The 21,358-nt window shown below is 31.7% G+C and overlaps 2 protein-coding genes across 3 annotated transcripts in view; one reads left to right on the forward strand and one right to left on the reverse strand.

Annotated features, from left to right (window-relative positions):
• Positions 1-21,358, forward strand: part of LOC114329832 (5-hydroxytryptamine receptor 2A) — an 895,697-nt gene that overhangs the window by 293,101 nt on the left and 581,238 nt on the right. The gene's annotated exons all lie outside the window — the stretch shown is intronic.
• LOC126881821 (uncharacterized) lies at positions 11,181-13,634 on the reverse strand. The gene is made up of 2 exons (XM_050646407.1): positions 13,513-13,634; positions 11,181-13,283 (listed from the first exon to the last, which is right to left on the reverse strand). Exon 2 carries the CDS (start codon positions 13,280-13,282, stop codon positions 11,450-11,452), a length of 1,833 nt encoding a protein of 610 aa, XP_050502364.1. The 5' UTR covers position 13,283; positions 13,513-13,634; the 3' UTR covers positions 11,181-11,449.

Below are 21,358 nucleotides of genomic sequence, written 5' to 3' on the forward strand. Positions count from 1 at the left end.
TCTTAGATTTTTGCAAAAAGAGGTTTCTGGGATAAACAAACTTTGGGGTTTGTTAAGTAAATACTTCAATACCCAACTTTGGGTACTAGGTTAATTTTAATAATAGTTAATAATAAACAACTAATTTGCCTTATTTTGCAGTTTGAAAAGCAACAAAATTAACTGTTTAAGTTTAAAAAATCGCTATTTTGAAGTTTTTCAATGTTCTAAAAAATAAAATTTTGTAATTTTATGTCAACTAAACTCCTGGACAAAATTAACGCACCACTCATATTTTTCTCAATAATCTTTATTTGTTGATAATTTACTGATGACAAACTTTGTTTTAGAATAAAAGCGAGTTAAACTTTTCATAAAAAGTGCCGATTAAAGCAAAGTGCTTGTGAAAAACAAGCTTTTTATTGTGATAGTGCGGCCGATATGTGAAACAATTGCACATTTAATGATACAAGCATATAATTTGCACCACATATACTACACATATAAAGGTTCAAATTTAGATATGAGGCCATCTCAGATTTTGTCTTTTACAAAAATGGCGGGCGTTCAAAATGGCGGCTATACTTATGTGTTTAATAGTACCATAACTTATGAACGAAAAGTCCGATTTCAACCAAATTTGGTATATAGGTTTTTTTTGATTTACAAGAGGGATATGGTGAACCGGAAAAATCGGTTTACCAGAAGTTGTGTTTTTACTGGTTGTTTATGTAAAAATATGTTTTTTTTTCAATTTTTTCCCTCTGTATATATTAATTTTTCAAAAAGGTAATACCGCAATTGAAAAGAGCGTAAAAATATTTTGTAGAAAATATTTTGAACTTTTTAGTTATGTTATTTATGATTTAATAAATGCATAACGTATCATCACAAGTACCTATGTGTGGCAAATTCGTGCAAACATTATAAAAATTATTGTGCATTTAATGGTAGAAGCATATAATTTGGACCACATATATTACACACATCAAGGTTCAAATTTAGATATAAGGCCATCTTAGATTTTACCTTTTACAAAAATGGCGGGCATGCAAAATGGCGACTATACATATGTGACTTATAGCACGATAACTTTTGAACGAAAAGTCCGATTTCAACCAAATTTGTTATATAGATTCTTATTTTGATGTGTTAGACTAAAGTCTTGAACCGGAAGAATCGATTTACCAGAAGTTGTGTTTTTCCTGATTTTTATGTAAAAACATGTTGTTTTTTTACCAATTCTTTCACCCTGTACATATTAATTTTTCAAAAAGTTAACAACGACGTTGAAAAGAGCGTAAAAATATTTTCTAGGAAATATTTTGAACTCTTTAGTTATATTAATTAGCAATTAATAAATGCATAACGTTTCTTAACATGTACCTATGAACCTATCTGCGGCGCATTCGTCCAAATAATATAAGAATTATTGTACATTTAATGGTAAAAGCATATAATTTGGACCACACACACTACACATACAAACATTCAAATTTAGATACGAGGCCATCCCAGATTTCGTCTTTTACAAAAATGGCAGGCATTCAAAATGAATCTACCGCACATAGGTACATGGGAAGATACGTTATGCATTTATTAAATGGTAATTAACATAACTAAAAAGTTCAAAATCTTTCCTAAAAAATATTTTTACACTGTTTTCAATGGCGGTATTACCTATTTGAAAAATTAATATATACAGGGTGAAAGAATTGAAAAAAAATAACAACATATTTTTACATAAAAAACAGTAAAAACACAACTTCTGGTAAACCGATTCTTCCGGTTCAAGACCTCGATCTTATTCATCGAAAAAAGAAACTTGATACCAAATTTGGCTAAAATCGGACTTTTCGTTCAAAAGTTATCGTACTATTAGTCACATATGTATAGCCGCCATTTTGAATGCTCGCCATTTTTGTAAAAGGCAAAATCTGAGACGGCCTCATATCTAAATTTGAACTTTTGTATGTGTAGTATATGTTGTCCAAATTATATGACTCTACCGTTAAATGTACAATAATTCTTATAATATTTGCACGAATCTGCCGCATATAGGTACATGTGAAGATACGGTATGCATTTATTAAATGGTAATTATAATTAACATAACTACAAAGTTCAAAATATTTCCTAAAACATATTCTTACGCTCTTTTCAATAGTGGTATTACCATTTTGAAAAATTAATATCTACAGGGTGAAAAAATTGAAAATAAATTATTTACATAATATAAAATAGTTTTACATAAAAAACCAGGAAAAACAAAACTTCTGGTAAAACGATTCTTCCAGTTTATGGCATCGATCTTGTAAATCACAAAACTAACCTACGTACCAAATTTTGTTGAAATCGGACTTTTCATTCAAAATATATCGTGCTATTAGTCATATATGTATAGTCGCCCATTTTGAATGACCGCCATTTTTGTAAAAGGCAAAATCTAAGATGGCCTCATATCTAAATTTGAACCTTTATTTGTGCAGTATATGTGGACCAAATTATATGCTTGTATCATTAAATGTGCCATTCTTCTAATATATTGCACGAATCTGCCGCACTATGATATTTTTCATCACATGCATGTTTGGAAGTTCATTTGCATAAAAATCAAATAAAAAAATGAACCGCCAAAGAAATTTGTCAATGGAGGAGGCAGTGTGAGCATCGACGCTCCTAGACAAAGGATATTCAATGCGATACGTTGCAGGTTTGTTAGGCCGATGCCACATTATGCGTTTTGACCGGATGCGGTGAAAACGCATCCGTTTCCAACGCAACCGGACCGACCTGTCACACTATGCGTTTAGTCTGGTGCAGTTGGTAAGCGCGTACCGATGACTCAAAACGCATCCGTTTCCAACGCAACCGGACCGATCTGTCACACTATGCGGATGCGGTGAAAACGCATCCGGTCAAAACGCATAATGTGGCATCGGCCTTAGGAAGACATCATTCCCGCATCAGTCGCAAGGTGAGACGATATAATGAAACAGGGTCGTACTATCGAAAAAAATTTATTTTGATACTACCGACTTCGACTGCGGGAGTTAATAATATTTTTCAATTATTTACGGTTTAATCACATTAAGATTTAATTTACTAATATTTTATAAGATTATACCATTTAGAAATATTTTCAAATGGTTCCTATTTTCTTTTACCTATGTGTCAAATTAGCTTTTCAAAAAATTTACAGAGAACAAAAATTAATTATTACTAGATAAGTAGGATTGAATAATGAAATATTTACCTTCCGTAATGTTTTCATGGGTAGCCTTTTCAAATAAAATTTATTTGTTTTTCCTTGATACGACTTTCACACTGAAGAAAGGAAGTAATTCATTCGAAATTGCTGTCCCATCCATCAATAAGTCAATTTACATTTCCAAATGCCACTCCAAAGTCCATATCAATCTGCAAAAGTAAAAATAGAAATACAACTTTTTTTACAGAAATCCAACTTAATAATTTACTCATTGTTAACAATATAATATATTATGTAAATACATACCTTAGAAAAATCAACCAAATCGCAGAACTTTTTTTCTGTATTTATGTGGTCTGTACACCTTGAACAGACAAATTACTAGTGCCAAATCAGTCTTAGGAGTCTGCAGGGTTGATTCACTGTTGTCACATGACTTTTCTGCACCAATACAAACACTTCAACATTTCAAGAAATGTACAGGTTTTAGTACGAGATTATTGCTACAATGTATTGATCACTGATTCAGGTATATTACATTAAAACATTGATCTCGCTTCATTAAATTGATGTACTTTTACATCAGTTCGGTTTATTTTAACAGAATTATATTTTGTCTTAAACATTAAATCAAGAAGTGCGTTGATTCAATAAACGAGGTCATAATTTGAAGAACACTGTACATTAGTGCAACGTTTTATATTCATTAATTTAACCGCATAATCCTGATGTATAGTTTCATATATGGACCGCGTTATGTAATAGCGGATTAAGCGCCAAAATGTAGTTTTGAGATAAATCGGTTTAAAGATTTTAAATTTGTTTTTGGTACTATTTCTAAAATATAGTACTGACATGTTTCATATTTAATATATTAATGCAAATGTAAATAGACTTTTAGATGTGTTTAAATTTTTTTAAAAATAATTTATATTTTAAAAGTTATTCGATCAAATGTCGCTTAATTCGTTAATGATTTTTTAAGATGTGCATGAGTTAAGATTCGAATACCGGATTAAGAGGCATATTTGGCGCTTAATCTGATGTTACCTGACAAAGAATGTCTTTTAATTGGATATCTTAAACGTTAGTAAATATGTTATGTTTTGTAATAAAGAATTAACCGACTATTCATGGCGCTTGATTCGTTATTACACTTACAAAGATACGGATTTTTGTTTATGACAATGGATTATGTACCATTATTGGCGTTTAGTTCGATATTACAAATCCTAGTGTGAGATTTTTTTTAATAAAATAAAAAATGTCGCTTAATACAGGCATTTAGAAACAGCTTTTTTTTAATTTTTTTTACAAAAAACATATTTTTATACATAGATTTGAACCCTTGATGCAAGATGGCACTATTATCTCGATTTTGGACTTTTGGCGGTTAATCCGTTATTACATAACGCGGTCCATATACAATGAACAAATTGGACCACGTTATGTAATAACGGATTAACCGCCAAAAGTCTAAAATCGAGATAATAGTGCCATCTTGCAACTAGGGTGCAAATCTATGTATAAAAATATGTTTTTTGTAAAAAAAATTAAAAAAAGCTGTTTTTAAATGCCTGTATTAAGCGACATTTTTTATTTTATTAAAAAAAATCTCACACTAGGATTTGTAATGTCGAACTAAACGCCAATAATGGTACATAATCCATTGTCATAAACAAAAATCCGCATCCTTTTAAGTGTAATAACGAATCAAGCGCCACGAATAGTCGGTTAATTCTTTATTACAAAACATAACATATTTACTAACGTTTAAGATATCGAATTAAATGACATCCTTTGTCAGGTAACATCAGATTAAGCGCCAAATATGTCTCTTACTCCGGTATTCGGATCTTAACTCATGCATATCTTAAAAAATCATTAACGAATTAAGCGACATTTGATCGAATAAGATTTAAAATATAAATTATTTTTAAAAAATTTTAAATACATGTAAAAGTCTATTTACATTTGCATTAATATATTAATATGAAACATGTCAGTACTATACTTTAGAAATAGTACCAAAAACAAATTTAAAATCTTTAAACCGATTTATCTCAAAACTACATTTTGGCGCTTAATCCATTATTACATAACGCGGTCCAGTTATTAGTATTATGAAAAAAGTAATTGGATCGATAAAACGATTCATTGAATTAATGATTCTATTCATCATTTTTTAATGAACAGAATTACATTGTAATAATGAATATGCTCATTACTTAATGACTACGTGTTTATTGTATTAACACAATTTTCATTGAATCAATGTAAAAAAAGTTAATGATAGGCGTTCATTGGTACTATGTACAATATTTTTTTCAGTCTAGAGCATCTACGAGACTATCTCAAAAAAAAGATTCGAAGTCGTAGACCCCCTATTGCCAATCACAACCAACTCATTGGGGCCGTTGAAGAATGGGAGAATATTCCGCAAGCTTTTGTTGAACATTTGATATCAAGCATGCCTCGACGCATAAATGCAGTCATAAGAAGTAGAGGAGGGCCTAGGCGGTATTAGTGTTGACCCATGCATTTTATTGTGTTACTTTACTGATTTTTTCTTTCTGCAATTTGAAATTATGCTAGCTTATTTACGCATTTCCGGCAAAAACAAATTTTTAAAGAACCAATAAGGTCATGATAAAGTCATGTTGGACTCATTTGTAGGTGTTTATTATTATTTCAATGTAACTTAGTTTTATTTTGTGTTCATATTGTAAATATTTAGATTAATTAAAGTGGTGCGTTAATTTTGTCCAGGAGTTTATTTACATTTTTAATTAGGTGCAAAAAAACGAAAAAATCGCGTGTTTGCATCAAACTGAATAATTAAAAAATGGCTCGAAACTCTTAGCAGGAAGCCGGTAGCTTTTCTTTCTATGACTTTACAATAACTAAAAAAGTTGTCAGATACCTTGATTATTCAAGGTCCTAAGAAAAATATAATGTCCCTGTATTATACATACTACATACATAATATGCATATAAACGAGTTTTTTAGCGGTGTATTATTTTCACAGCGGTTATATTCTGCATGTTCCGGAAGGACAGCTTTAATTTCTCGGATTCTTGTTTTCAAGTTTATTGGTAACAAAATGCGCTTTGCGAGCAGTTTATTTCTGAAAGGTTATGCTTAATGTTGTATAAAAAAATGTATAAAACAAAATTAATTGAAAACAGAGATCACTTGTACTAATTTTACCAAAATATAACACTTAAGGATGTAAAAGATACCGACTAGAAAAACTAGTGAACTACTAAAACAATAAGCTCATACATAGAAGTACTTAGATACTGTACTGGAAGCTACAAAAATTGTACGGAAGATTTGTACCTTATCTTTGTATTTGCAAAATAAAGGTAGCAATCGAGAAGGTAAAAATGAGAAAGATAATTGATTAATACAAAAGCTAGATTCGAGAGATTGGAAAGAAAGGAAAAGAAGAAAAATGTTATAATTTAAGGAATTCCAATCAATATAGACGAAAAAAACGAGCTTAAAAAAAACCACCCTAAAAAATTGTATGAAAAAAGAGATGGATAAAAGATGGAGGTAAAGACAGAAGTGGCAATAGATCAAGATAACAAAACCTACTTGGTTAAATTAGAGGAGAAACACAAAAAAGAAATGGTCATGAAGAATAAAAACAAACTAAAGCACATAAAAGAACATATAAATAAGAAACTACATATATAGGGAAACTTTAAGACAATTAGCTAAAGAAGAAATAAGAATGGGAAGGAACGTTATAAATTTTAACAAACTACTTATAGATAGCGATGTGAGGAATTGGAATAGAGACAGAAACCAACTGAAATAAAGCTTATTACCCGACATTTCAAAAGCTGGTAGGCAATAAAATGTACAGTGATAAGAAAGAGATGGCTGATTTAGCAAGCAAAAGGAAAACAAGGCAGAGAATGGAAAATAATACAGAAATAGACAGGAGACATACAGTACTCATAGGTACATGGAAATCAGAAGATTATACGAAATGTGCAAGCTGAAATAAGTGCATCAAGAAATAAACAAATACAACGTAGATATTATGGGATTAACATGTTGAAATGGCAGCTGAGAAATCTGAATAGAATATCGACATGCAATGAGGTACAATGCCAGTAGTTTTTGTTTGAAATTCACAGAGTAAACGTCAGTTTGTGTTGGCAGTCCCAATATCCCAATTCCAAGATATCTTGTACATAGTCCCCTTTTCGTGAAGAGGCATTGAGGTGGACGTATTGACATATGTCAGATGTGAGGCGACATTTGAAAAAATTATATAGGCGAGCTTCATGGTAAATATAACGTAATGAGGAAGAGAAGATTTATATTAGCAATTCCAAGTAACCTACGACAAGATAAATAGTAAACAGAAAAGAGATGTCAAAATAGTAATTGGACAGATAAACGCCAAGGTAGGGAATGATAATACAGTATATAAATCAGTTATAAGAAATACAGGATTAGGAGAAAATAATAATAATGGAAGTCAACTGAAATAGTTTGTAAACCAAACTAGATTATAATAAGTGGAAGTATGTGTAAGCACAAAAGGATACACAAAGAGGTCTCCATGAGGAAGGTACAGAAATCAAGTCGACTATGTACTGATCCAGTCAAAATGTAAATGCTGGCTACAACATGTTAGGTGCCTACGAGAAGCAAATGTGAGGTCAGACCACATGCTAGTCGGGGTCAAAATGAAGATGAAATTAACCAGAGACAAAAACCGTAAGGTAAACAGAAAATGTTAAAATGTCATAGCTCTTAAATAAGAAAAAATAAGAATCGAATTCACAGAAAGTCTGAAAATAAACCGAACAGCAGCTTCCAAAATGTAAACGAGGAAACAGTGAAGGAAATATGAGGGAACTTTAAGGATATAATGTCAAAAGCTGCAGGAAAATTGATAACATAAAAAATGGTACAAAAGGAAGCAACCGAAAAGCGCTAAAAAGGAAATACAAGTAAGAATATAGCAGTTAAAAAGAAAATGATATATCTATACTGAAAGTGTCAGAAACAGCTGCACAAAAATCACCTGGAAACACAATAGACCAGCATACAAAATTTAACAGGTAAAACAATAAAAAGTCGCGATCAAATTAAAGATAAACAAGAAAATATAATTAAAGCATATAACATAAAATAATACAAATATTGAAAGAAAATAAAATACAGGAGTTAAACGTTAGCACAAATGAAATTACGGAAGAATAAATACAAGACACACTGAGACAACTAAAAAATAACAAGGTGGCTGGAAATGACCACTTTAAGATAGATGTAATAAAAGCCGACGAAAACGAATAAGTAAAAATGTTACATAAATTCACGATATGAGCCACGACAAGGAGCTACCAAAGGCATGGAACGAGGGTGTAATCATTAAGATACCAAAAAATGGCGATCTAAGCAGATGCGAGAATTTGGGAGCAATAAAACTGTTGAGCGTCACATGCAAAATAATGCCCAGTATCGTATTGAATAGACTGAAGCCAGATATAGACAAGAACCTAAGGAGCAACCAAGCATCAAGGTTTCGAGCTAGACGCTCCACTATCGACCACATTTGTAATATAAGGATTATCTTGGAACGAGCTAGCGAATATCAAAGAAATATAAATTTACTGTTTATTGACTAAGAAAATGCCTTCGATAAAATGAACCGAGAGCAAATATGAAAGAATCTGAGGCTATATTATGTTAAATATCTAATAAATTTTTTTTCTTTTCTAAATCAACTACGTTCATCAAGTCGTAACAACAATTTTCAAGTCCTTATAGTTCAAAGTTTAAATAGTTAGTTGATTTTCAATTTTGTGGGAAGACGTTTTCCTGTAAAATGTTTTATATAATACGGTTTACTTTGCAAAATTGAATGATTACTTACACTTGAACAAACATGTCCGTGTAGAGAAATGGCCAAATGTGAACTCACACTATATTTATTTAGGGCTTTGGTTACACATTTAGTTTTCAGTTTCCCATCCTCTTTACATAACTTTAATAGAAAATCATCATTTCTCTGGTGATTAATAACATGAATATTAAAATAGAACTTTGACATAGGCGGTAAAGTACGTACGTTATATAGGGTTGTAACGAAATAAGCGATGGACTACCCAGCCAATTGAAATAATATTCGAAAATATTACCTCAACTAACCAAGATAGCCATCGTTACACCCTTAGCTTAGCTCAGTCACTCAGGTGTGTGTTCGTCTTGTCCTAACCTTAGAATGAACTCTGAAAATTGGAATGGAAGCAAACAAAACATAATTTTTAACTAATCATGTTTATTGTTCATAAAGATATAATAAATAAAATGATTTAGTAAATTGCATTAACAAATGTATTTAAATTCTTGCCAAAAACTAACAATTCTGGATTATACTTATGGCTTTTGGTAGCTGATGGTATCTTCTTGATGTCGTATGGTACTGCTGTTGTAGACTTCTCGTAGGCCTGGGCGGATCTTCGGCGCAAGGCCCCTGCAGCTAGAGGTGGTGGTTGTGCAGTCTGGATGTCATTGTCTTTGCCTTCAAGTGTGCATCACCGGTGATGTGAGGCTTAGGTTCCCGAAGAGGGAAAGGTTGATCTCTTTCCAAAAACTATAAAACAGAGACACATATCAATCATCAAGAAGAAAAACCAAAATATACCTTTGCCAAATAGTATTCAGAAATAGTAATTGGCAAGGGTAAATTACATAGAATTTAGATGAGAATAGTTAAAATTCTGATTACTAAACGTGCATATTAATAGATGAAAAGAAATATAGAAACCAAACACATGGTTGAACATTTGAAGGTTAGATAAAAATATTATAAAAAATGTTATAAGAAACTCGGTATGGATGGAATATAATGACTGTAAGAAATTATTAAAAAAAAAAAATTATTATAAAAATTATGATTTGTTGAAATAAAATGATTTATTTTTGGAGCTACTCTGCTTTTTAAAACATTTCCACCTCCATTTTGAGAATGAGATATGGGGGTTGTCACTGTCATTAAAATGACATGACAACGAACCTTGGACCGAAATTTGAAATAACGAACATGGAACACGAGAGAAGATACAATGTAAATAGGGTTGCCTATTATAGAATGGACGCCAACCGATTTTTATTAAAGGGGAAAATGGGTAAACCAAATAGAAGAAGATAATTATTAATGAAATATTAAAGAAAATAAGGTAAAATAATTATTTAAAAACAAAATGTCAAAGATGTGACGTTTGTAACGTTATACACTCCTCTCACCCATCAGAAAAATTTTGAACACACGTGAGAAATTTTTCTCAAAGAAAACAGGAATGTTACACACTCCCTCCACTCATCAGAAAAATTTCGAACACAGGTGAGAAATTTTTCTCAAGGAAAACAAGAAATCATAGTTCTAACCAGAAATAAATATATGCAGTAGTAATCGTTCAGAACAAATCAAAAATAAATACTCATAATAAAGTAAATATTAAGTCAATGTATATAGTTAATTTAAATTATTAATCATAAAAAATTTTAAAGTACCAAAATAATTTTCAGATGTTACTCTGGGGAAAATAAAAATATTACCCAATGAATTGTAGTATTCATCACACTATAAAATATTTATTCATTATAAATAAATGACATCAGAGAATATCTATCTCTGGATAAAAATAAATGTACTTTAAAAAGTATGAAATCAATTTAAAATTATAAAGATTTATAGTATAAAGTCTAAGAAATAATCAAATTTAACTAATAATCCAAGTCCAAGTAATAATGAAAGACAAATCATGTAAATGACTTTTAATCAAAAGTCAAATAATACTTATTGGTATTTATAAAAATTATGCAAATATTCAGGTATCTATATAATATAGAAGGCATATTATGTATAACCAAATCTAGGTAATTATATAATGGATATTACATCCTTAATAAAATAAATAGCTAATGGAGCTACTAAGAAGTGAATCTCATAACAAAACAACAAGTAGGGGAAAGGTAGGTAAAGTGGAATAATTACCGATTCAAGCTTGTATCCCGGTAGAAGTATTCGTCTTAAAAGTTTGAGTTTATGGAAGAAGCCACTTACGTTATAGCCCTACGTAGTACTGTTAAGAAATTAAACTAATATATCACCACTTCGGAGAAAAACGTCAAAAGTAAAAGTGGTGTAATATTCCACTTTACCCGCCATATTGGAGGTAAAGCGGAATACAAAAATTTAAAATGAATTGATATTATTTATTCAACTAAGCATATAAACAGAGCTCAGGAACATTGAAAAACCCTCGTCTTAACTGTTTTGGTTCATTAATAATCATTTTAATGTCCTTAATGTTGTAATCTAATACATCATCTTTATTAGGCCATTTGAAATATTTTTGCGTCCTTTCCATACACTTTACAGACGCTGATTCACCTGATTTTGAAATTACTAAACCGGGAAATGTTTGTCCGTTGTACTCTACAGCTACATATATCCCTTCCTTAATATCTTCTGTTTTTATGGTAGGAATTTGAACTGGTAGGTCCAACTCTGAACCGCTGTCGGTGTCACTGTAAATGCTGATGTTTGCATCATCTTCTTCTTCGCTGTCGCTTTGAAATAGTTGCTTCGTAACTTTCTTGGTTGGATTTTTTGGGGTCGGAGCCTTCAAATTCTTTAACTCTTCAATAAAAGGGGTAGAAGTTGCTACTACAGTTTTTCCTGATCGAGCCCTTTTCTTCGTTGGATTTTCGATATTTGAAGCGACCCGTGGGATAGGTAAAATATCCGCAGGACTAACAATAGTCTTATGGAGGAGAATGTCATTTGACACTGGAGTGGACGCTGATGGCAGGTTAGATGTAGCGAGTAGAGGCCCAGGACGATCAGTTGTATCTGCAGCCACGAAAACGTTTGGATCAGGTCTCTCAAACGGCCAAATACCCGTCTTCTTAAATCCTGAGATAGCTGTTGCCATACTAGCTGCCTTCAAGTAAGCTTCTCCGAAGAGAGGACCGACATCATGAATCGTCACAACTTTCCCCGGGTGGGTTCGCAGCCAAACTCGCACTGCCTGTTCATAGAAGGTCGACATGGGATACATAAATGATACGTCCAGTGGCTGAAGTCGATGTGTGCAATGTGGTGGTAGCACCAGGATGTCTACAAAGTTTTTCTTAGCAAGCTCTAAGACTTCAATGTTTTTTATGTGGGTTGAATGGCCATCTAAAATTAGTAAAACCCTGTCCTCGGAGGTAGGCTTCGCAAATTTAATAAAATGGTGAAACCAAGCCGTAAAGATTTCGGTCTGCATCCATCCAGAAGCATGCGTGAAAATTTTGGTATTCAGAGGAACTCCAATGTCGAATGTCAAGTGATGTCTCACCCGTGGAAAAATAAGAGCAGGAGGGATGTATTCCCCTGCAGCGTTGAAGCAAATTTCTGCAGTTGTAAGCGTACCTCTTTCAGCTGATGATAAAACTCCTACTTGCTTTTTCCCCTTTTTTGAAATAATCTTTGAAGGCTTATTTGGCACGGTAGAGATTCCGGTTTCGTCACAATTATAGATGCGGTTAGGTTTGTAGTTGTGTTTTTGGTATAAGTCTTCCAATAAATCAAAGAACTTTCCGACACTAACTGCGTTAAATGCTGACGCTCGCGCTGCTGACGTTTTTTCTGGAAGTCGAAGTGAAAGAACTGGGTGCCGTTTCATGAAACCAAGCAACCATACTTTACCAGCTTCTTTCTTCTCATTATTGAATCTATGTTCAATGTTATTTCGTATGGCAAACTCGTAGGTAAGATATTTTAAGTCAGAAATAGTTAGCCCAAACAGGCGTTCTTCCATTTTAAGAATATAGTCTACCAACATCCTCTCTTGATCTACCGTGAACACGCAACGGAATCGTCCAAGTTGCTTCACTAAACGTTCTTCTGGTGGTCGCTTTAATCTTCTAAAAAGAGTTGTCGATGGAATGTTATATTGTTTTGCAGAAGAATGAATTGATAAACCACCTTGACATGCAGTTAGAGCCTCAGCCATTGCCTTCTCGTCCCAACTCTGCTGCGAAGTCTTTCGTTTGTAAAAATTAGGCATGCTAAAAAAATGTTGTCACTTAATAACATTGTTAAACTTTTAGGAGGTAAAGTGGAACGTCATTCCGCTTTACCCGCATACGTTTCATTCCACTTTACCCGCATCAACATTTTTTCTGTACAAACACGATAGCTACTAACCAAACGTGCTAATAAGTTAAAGAAAGAGTATTTATGTCCACAAATAACCATTTTATACAATAGATAATAAATACGGTTAGAAAAACTTACCTGTTGCTGATAAGAAATTTCGTCTTAGTCACCAAATATTACAACTTTTTGTTAAAAAACAATGATCTTGTTTAACTCACATGAACATATCAATGAAAGTGCGCCATATTGAAGTAAATATTGCCAAATATCAAAAGGTATATTGTGGTAGGAGTTACAACAAAAACCGCCAATTTTGAAATTAAATTTTAAGCTTATTCCGCTTTACCCACCCATTCCACTTTACCTACCTTTCCCCTACTCGGATAACAAGTACCTAAAGTAAGGTAATAATATAATAATCAATATAACAAGGTAAGTAAAAGCATATTAGTAGACAAAGATAATATAAATATAATATAATAAAAAGAAATGCAAGTGCAACTATAGATAAACTATTAAAAAAAATAAGTACTAACTATATGGAAAGCCAAATAAGACAAAGTTCTACACCAAAGGGTTTAAAAAAAACTGCATAAAACTAGTCATAAAAGACTTAACCAATGAGTTAATAAAGAGAGAGATAATGATACATAATGCAAATGCTACTTCCATCAAATGCATACCAGGGATCTACACTAAAGAACAAAATATATGTATAAAAATGCATAAATATGATTTGCAAAGATGGAAAATAACAAATGCTAGTAGCTAAACTACAATCATACTTCAAAGCGCCATAATTCTACACCAGAGGCTCATGAAGAGTAGAGATGCATAGAATTATTTTAACTTCAAAAGAGAAAATTTATAAAAGACATCATCCTAAAAATAATATACAGCATTAAACTGTATATCAACAGTCATTAAGACCAAAAAAACGGAACTCAGACTCAATAGATCTGGCCCAACCCTATGGATAACTTATATGTACCCTAGGAAAAAAAACACTAGGTGTCTATGCAGCTATATATAAGCCATACACACCTTATAAGTGCCGGATGAGGCTTTCATGCTAATCTGTATCAAAAATCAGTACAACACCCAAAATAAAATAATAAAACAATAATATATAGATAAATAGGGCATTGTTAAATAAAAAAGATGTTAAATATAATGTTTATCATAATTAATATAAGTGCAATAATGCAAAAAATTGAAAAATGTAAAATATCATGCTTTACGAACAAAAATTTTTTTGAGATTCAAGACAAGAAGAAGAATGGTTTAAATTAATATTCTGAATACGTAAAGAAGAAGAATAAGAATAAAATACCTCAATGAAAGAAAAGAACTTGAAAATTGTCCTAGTCTTTACTATACAAGTAAAGTAGTATATACCATCCGAACAGAAAGTTCGACGGAAACAACAAAATTTTTGGTAGTTGTACAAAATTGGTAATAAATATATGAAAACAACTAGGAAATATAAGAATAAGTAAAAAGTAATTGAAAATAAGTAAATAAAACAAGATTTAAATGCACTTTAGAGTACACAGTAGTATGTGTAAAAAGAATGTAGAAGAAATAGTACGTATAAAAAGTACAGAAAATATGACAATAAATGGAAAAATTCTCTTGGGTTTTGGAAAGTTACAATAAAATAAGAAAGTAATTAAAGAAGAACTACCAAAAAAACTGGTTAAATTAAAAAAAAACAGAAAAAATGCCATGTGGACATTAATGTGAAGATTCTAACATAAAAATTAGCCAAAAAAAACTAGGTAAAAAGTATCAAAATGTTCAAAATACCAATATTTGCAACTGTAAATGTATTTTAAATCAATTATGCTGAAATATATAATTAAATTATTGTAACTGGTAATACTTTTTTGACCCATAATCTGAAATTAGCGTTTAATATATAAAAATTAGTCAAAAAGTACCAAAATAGGTAATATATATAGATTTACTGCAAAAATTGAATATAAAATGAAATATGTGAAAATAGTATTTATTAATGCTTGTATGCTTGCACCAAACCAAAATTCAACGTTCTATTCTTCAGATAAGACAAGTGCGTTGGGGCGCCAGTGTAACGAAATAAGCGATGGACTACCCAGCCAATTGAAATAATATTCGAAAATATTACCTCAACTAACCAAGATAGCCATCGTTACACCCTTAGCTTAGCTCAGTCACTCAGGTGTGTGTTCGTCTTGTCCTAATCTTAGAATGAACTCTGAAAATTGGAATGGAAGCAAACAAAACATAGTTTTTAACTAATCATGTTTATTGTTCATAAAGATATAATAAATAAAATGACTTAGTAAATTGCATTAACAAATGTATTTAAATTCTTGCCAAAAACTAACAATTCTGGATTATACTTATGGCTTTTGGTAGCTGATGGTATCTTCTTGATGTCGTATGGTACTGCTGTTGTAGACTTCTCGTAGGCCTGGGTGGATCTTCGGCGCAAGGCCCCTGCAGCTAGAGGTGGTGGTTGTGTAGTCTGGATGTCATTGTCTTTGCCTTCAAGTGTGCATCACCGGTGATGTGAGGCTTAGGTTCCCGAAGAGGGAAAGGTTGATCTCTTTCCAAAAACTATAAAACAGAGACACATATCAATCATCAAGAAGAAAAACCAAAATATACCTTTGCCAAATAGTATTCAGAAATAGTAATTGGCAAGGGTAAATTACATAGAATTTAGATGAGAATAGTTAAAATTCTGATTACTAAACGTGCATATTAATAGATGAAAAGAAATATAGAAACCAAACACATGGTTGAACATTTGAAGGTTAGATAAAAATATTATAAAAAATGTTATAAGAAACTCGGTATGGATGGAATATAATGACTGTAAGAAATTATTAAAAAAAACTATATGTAGCTCACCCCAAGAGGAAGATGATTTGTTGAAATAAAATGATTTATTTTTGGAGCTACTCTGCTTTTTAAAACATTTCCACCTCCATTTTGAGAATGAGATATGGGGGTTGTCACTGTCATTAAAATGACATGACAACGAACCTTGGACCGAAATTTGAAATAACGAACATGGAACACGAGAGAAGATACAATGTAAATAGGGTTGCCTATTATAGAATGGACGCCAACCGATTTTTATTAAAGGGGAAAATGGGTAAACCAAATAGAAGAAGATAATTATTAATGAAATATTAAAGAAAATAAGGTAAAATAATTATTTAAAAACAAAATATCAAAGATGTGACGTTTGTAACGTTACAGGGTTTAGGCTAGATTTTACAAGGTAGGACCGCTGCCAATGATTTCGTGCTGTTTTTGTTACAATTTTAATCAATTTTATTCATTTGTCAACTTTCTCCTTTGTTTTACTTTTTTTGTTCTAAAAATAGTTGGCGCTTAACTCTTAAATCAACTAAACGTATATCCCTAAATTCTAACCCTGTAACTAGCTTAACCATAGACATATTATGTATAAATGTCTATGAGCTTTACGAGTAACAAAATCGATTTGTCAGTTGACAACTTTGATTTTCATTCTGTCATGCCAGTTTTACTTAAAACAAAAAGATAATGTTTCTGTGTATATCTTTCATTTATTTAAAGTGATGTTTTAGTCCCAAAATTTATTTATATTGTTTAAATCTCACTTGGGGTAACGTAAATTGTGTTTTAGTGTCTTTCTACACAGAAAGTGCCTCCTAGTCGTACACCTTTTTTAATTCGAAATTTCTCAGTACCTTAATGTGTTCGGAATAAATAGTTGCTTAGTACCTAATGGTTAAATATAAAAAAATTGGTAGTTTGGCACCAATTTTAATACCACCGCCGTCTTTTAGCTACCCTCTGATGTAGTTACATACATTTATTTATGGCTAAAATTATCTCAGATCTCATGTAGATTTGAATTCTAGTGTTCTCCTTCCACTCAATCAAATCTCCAAAATACACCTATTTGATCTAAGAAGGCTGATTAAGGGCCCAATAGAGTGGTAAAACCTAACAACAAAAATAAGAAATAAACTATCTAATGACCCAATGTACAAATAAAATTTTTGTTAGTTTGAAATTATATTTACTTCAAATAATTCCATCGTCTGAAGAAACATTTCTGAAGAGATTAAAAGTATATAAATTTTGTAAAGCTTTACTAAATCTACCTTTAATTTATTTTATTAAAATATGTACTTATGGTGTAGGAAAGAGAGTTTGAACCTCGCAAAATGAACACAAGTCCAGTTTTATTGTTTTTTTTTTTGGTATATCAAGGGGTGTTTACTATGAGACTAACTTTTCCTTTAAAAATTTCGCCACGGAACCCCCCTTTTCATCCATTTAAAAGGGGTAGTTTGTGGTTTTTGTGAAACGTAGCTCTTCCTGTACGTTTTGCAAAAAATTTATTTGCTTAACAGTAAAATGAAGAGGACTATATTTCCTACTATTTATTTTCCGACAGCACATGTCTATCACCCACCGTTTAGCGGGGGTGGCGCCCCAAATTTGACAAATTATTAAAAAAGATGTTAAAAAAAATGTTTTTCCCTGACTGTAATGAAAATCAAGAAGAAACTTAGCCAATCTAAGAGGCTGATTTTTTGGTATAGGTTTCATTTAAGCGCAAATGCAAATTTTTTAATTACAGGGTGTTACATTTTAAAAAACCCCTTTTGAACCCATCTAATCCGCCTATGCTAGAGTGAACAAAACTTTCAGCGCTTATCCATGTACTAGCGTTATTTACAAATTTGTATAATGCACCCCCATATTTTGCCTGGAACCACCCCAAAAAAAGGAGAATTAATATAGAAAATAAATAAAAATTTATTTTCGGCCACCACTGTGGCTTCAGGGTGCAAAGAAAATAAAATATGCATAGGTCATAATGTGTAACAGACAGTGTTCTTTTATTTTCAATAAACACATTATCCATAAAATAAATAGGTGACGAAAATAAAAAACAAAAACTGGAGCCCGCCAAAGCATTTCTGAGGTTTACGGCGCCACTGTGCCGTAACGGTTGCTTATACGAAAAAAATGCATCAGACCTTATTTGTAGATAAAAGAGTGGTCTTTAATTCTGTGTAAGCTTTGTTTAAAAAAAATGCATAGGTAATGAAAAAGTCGTCAAAGCATGCTCTCCAAGGGATTGGGGTAGTTTCTGCAGTTTATTTTTAATGATAGGGGTAGTTGCCGCAGGAATGTTGCAGTAATCATATATATTTACGAAAAACCCTATTGATGGAGCATATGCCCAGATTGGGCAAAAGTTAAAAGAATGGCTATATTTTCTGGCTACAGGGGTTTCATTAAGAAATCGATTTTGGTGTCCATGCATGGGTAATAAGAACGAGCACAAAATTATATATAAAGCATTTTAATAAAGGGGAAATCAAAAGAGGAAAGGAAAATCATTTTCTTTAATAATTTTCCTTTTTTTGGGGTGATTCCGGAAAAAAATGGGGGTGCATTAGAGAAATTTGTAAATAATACCAGTACATGGATAATTGCTGAATGTTTGTTTACTCTAGCATAGGCGGTACAGATCTTAGACCATAAAAACTGATAGACACGCCGTAATGCTATTCTCTCGTCTCGAAGAGTGAAGCCAACATAAAACGATTCACACAGCTGTGCGTGACGTCAGTTTACGGCAGAAAACGTTTGCCGTATTAGAGATTAGAAGTGATTATAATAGGCGTTGTAAACTTTTTAAAGTGTTCCAATTTAAAAATTTTCAATACACTAATTTTTTAAATATGGTGTTATCTTTCAGAGCATTTAATTGTACGACAAAAAAAGGGGAAAACACCTAAAATCCAGTTTACAGCAGCATATAGACAAGGCGAAAACGGCGGGTTCGAAGGGAAAAATATTCCCATGAGATTTTTTTGCATAATCACATTCGTGAGACATCCCAGAGTAAGGTTCAAGAAGTCGCCCAAGTGAAAAGTGGGCCAATTTTTCTTAACAATTTTTTTTTAATCAAATTGCATAAATCAATATTTTTGGCCCGAACAATTTTTTCTTTAATTTTTTGGACCATTCTGGACAAAAAAGGTCTCTTATAATTTTTCTATAAAGTTGATCGTTTTCGACTTATAAGCAATTTAAAATTGAAAAAAACGAAAAATGGCGATTTTCAAGGCTTAATAACTCGGTTAAAAGTTATTATTATGAAAGTCAATATATGACTAAATCAAAGTTTGAAGCCCCCCTACAAGATCCTGAAGAAATGTTTGTCATTATTTTATTACTACGCTGTTATTTTTAAGTAATAATAATAAGCGCCATGCACGTGTGCGGGGCTGTAAATGCTGAGTGCGAGAGAGAAGCTATTCCAGCAGTCTAATTGTGCATCTTACTCGCACTCACATTTACAGCAGCGTCAATACGATACAACCACTCATTGTTATTAATTAAAAATAACAGCTTAGTAGTAAATTAATGACACAGATTTCTTCAGGATCATGTAACGGCGACTTCAAACTTTGATTTAGTCACTTTCTGACTGTCAAAATAATAATTTTTGACCGAGTTATTAAGCCTTAAAAATGGCCATTTTCTCGTTTTTCAAATTTTAACTTGCTTATAACTCAAAAAAGATCAACTTTAGAGAAAAATTATAAGAGACCTTTTTTGTCCAGAATGGTCCAAAAAACTTAAAAAAAAAATAGTTCGGGCCAAAATATTGATTTTTGCAATTTGACTAAAAAAATTGTTAAAAAAATTGGCCCACTTTTCTCGTGGGCGACTTTTTGAACCTTATTCTGGGATGTCTCACGAATGTGATTATGCAAAAATATCTCATGGGAATATTTTTCCCAACGAACCCGCCGTTTTCGCCTTGTTTAATAATAAATAAGCGATTTTTCAAAAAAACTTAAGAATTTATAAAGTATCTTAATTCACTCAAATATTCCAACAATGGTGAACCACTGCATCTAAGCCAAAGAAAAACGGGTTTTATTGGTATGATCATTAATTTAAAGTCACTAATGCGAATTTGGAAAAATTACGTGAAGGATAAATAGGATAATATGGATGGAGGTCTGAAGTACCTTTCGTCTTTCGGCCTATAAACTTTCTTAGGATCACTTAGAAGTTTTCTTTAGTTCTATTATAGGAGCCATGGAGGTTACAACAACAACCCAACGGCAAAACAATTTAAAGATGCATATAAAAGACTCTTAATGCACACAAGTGTTACAGGATCTACCCAGGCTAATTGTATAGAACAGGCACCTTCCACATTTTTAGCAACGAGCACAACAAATACTGTGAAAATGAAAAATGTTGACCATACTGATGAAAATAATAGGGAAATAATAACTAGTAACCATGATTATTCTGTAAATAATTTAAGTTTTTTAAAAATAGTCATCTTCTGTTTGTGATGTTGTTGACTATATTGCTGGGTTTGTAGATAAGGAAGTTAAGAAAACATTAGATTGTGACATAATATTATGTTTGTGTGCAATTGAATGTGATAATTTACAATGTCCATTCATAAGACACAAAAATGATAACATATTATCAAACAAAATTTTAATTCAACCTTCTAAAGACGTCATTCATATTTGCAAAATTGCTGAAAGCGAAATTAGAATTATGTAGGTACAATTCAAAAAAATTGAACGATTCTAAATTAATGACAAAATTGATCTTAAACGTGCATGGTTCTGTGTTTAACGAATACAAAGAACATATGTTTGATCATGATTTTGAAACAAACCAAATAATGTAATAAGAGTTAGAAGTAAGTTAACAAAAACTATTTTGTTTTGTGGTCATTAATTAATAGATTTCCTACATATTTTTTCACCCAAAACTGAAACTTACACCCAAAAGAAAATTACTCTTCTTTAAATTTATTTTTGATTATTAAACAAGAAGAGATATACCAACGATATACTTTCAAATAAAACATTTACTTTTACAAAATTACTTTAAGTCAAAAATATTTATTAATCACTTTGCTAAATGATTTTTCTTC

This window comes from Diabrotica virgifera, chromosome 3 (assembly GCF_917563875.1).
Source record: "Diabrotica virgifera virgifera chromosome 3, PGI_DIABVI_V3a".
In the NCBI taxonomy this organism is placed as follows: domain Eukaryota; kingdom Metazoa; phylum Arthropoda; class Insecta; order Coleoptera; family Chrysomelidae; genus Diabrotica; species Diabrotica virgifera.

Excerpts from the sequence above, each read along its gene's own strand:
- LOC126881821 (XM_050646407.1), bottom strand. The coding sequence starts at position 13,282 with ATGCCTAATTTTTACAAACGAAAGACTTCGCAGCAGAGTTGGGACGAG.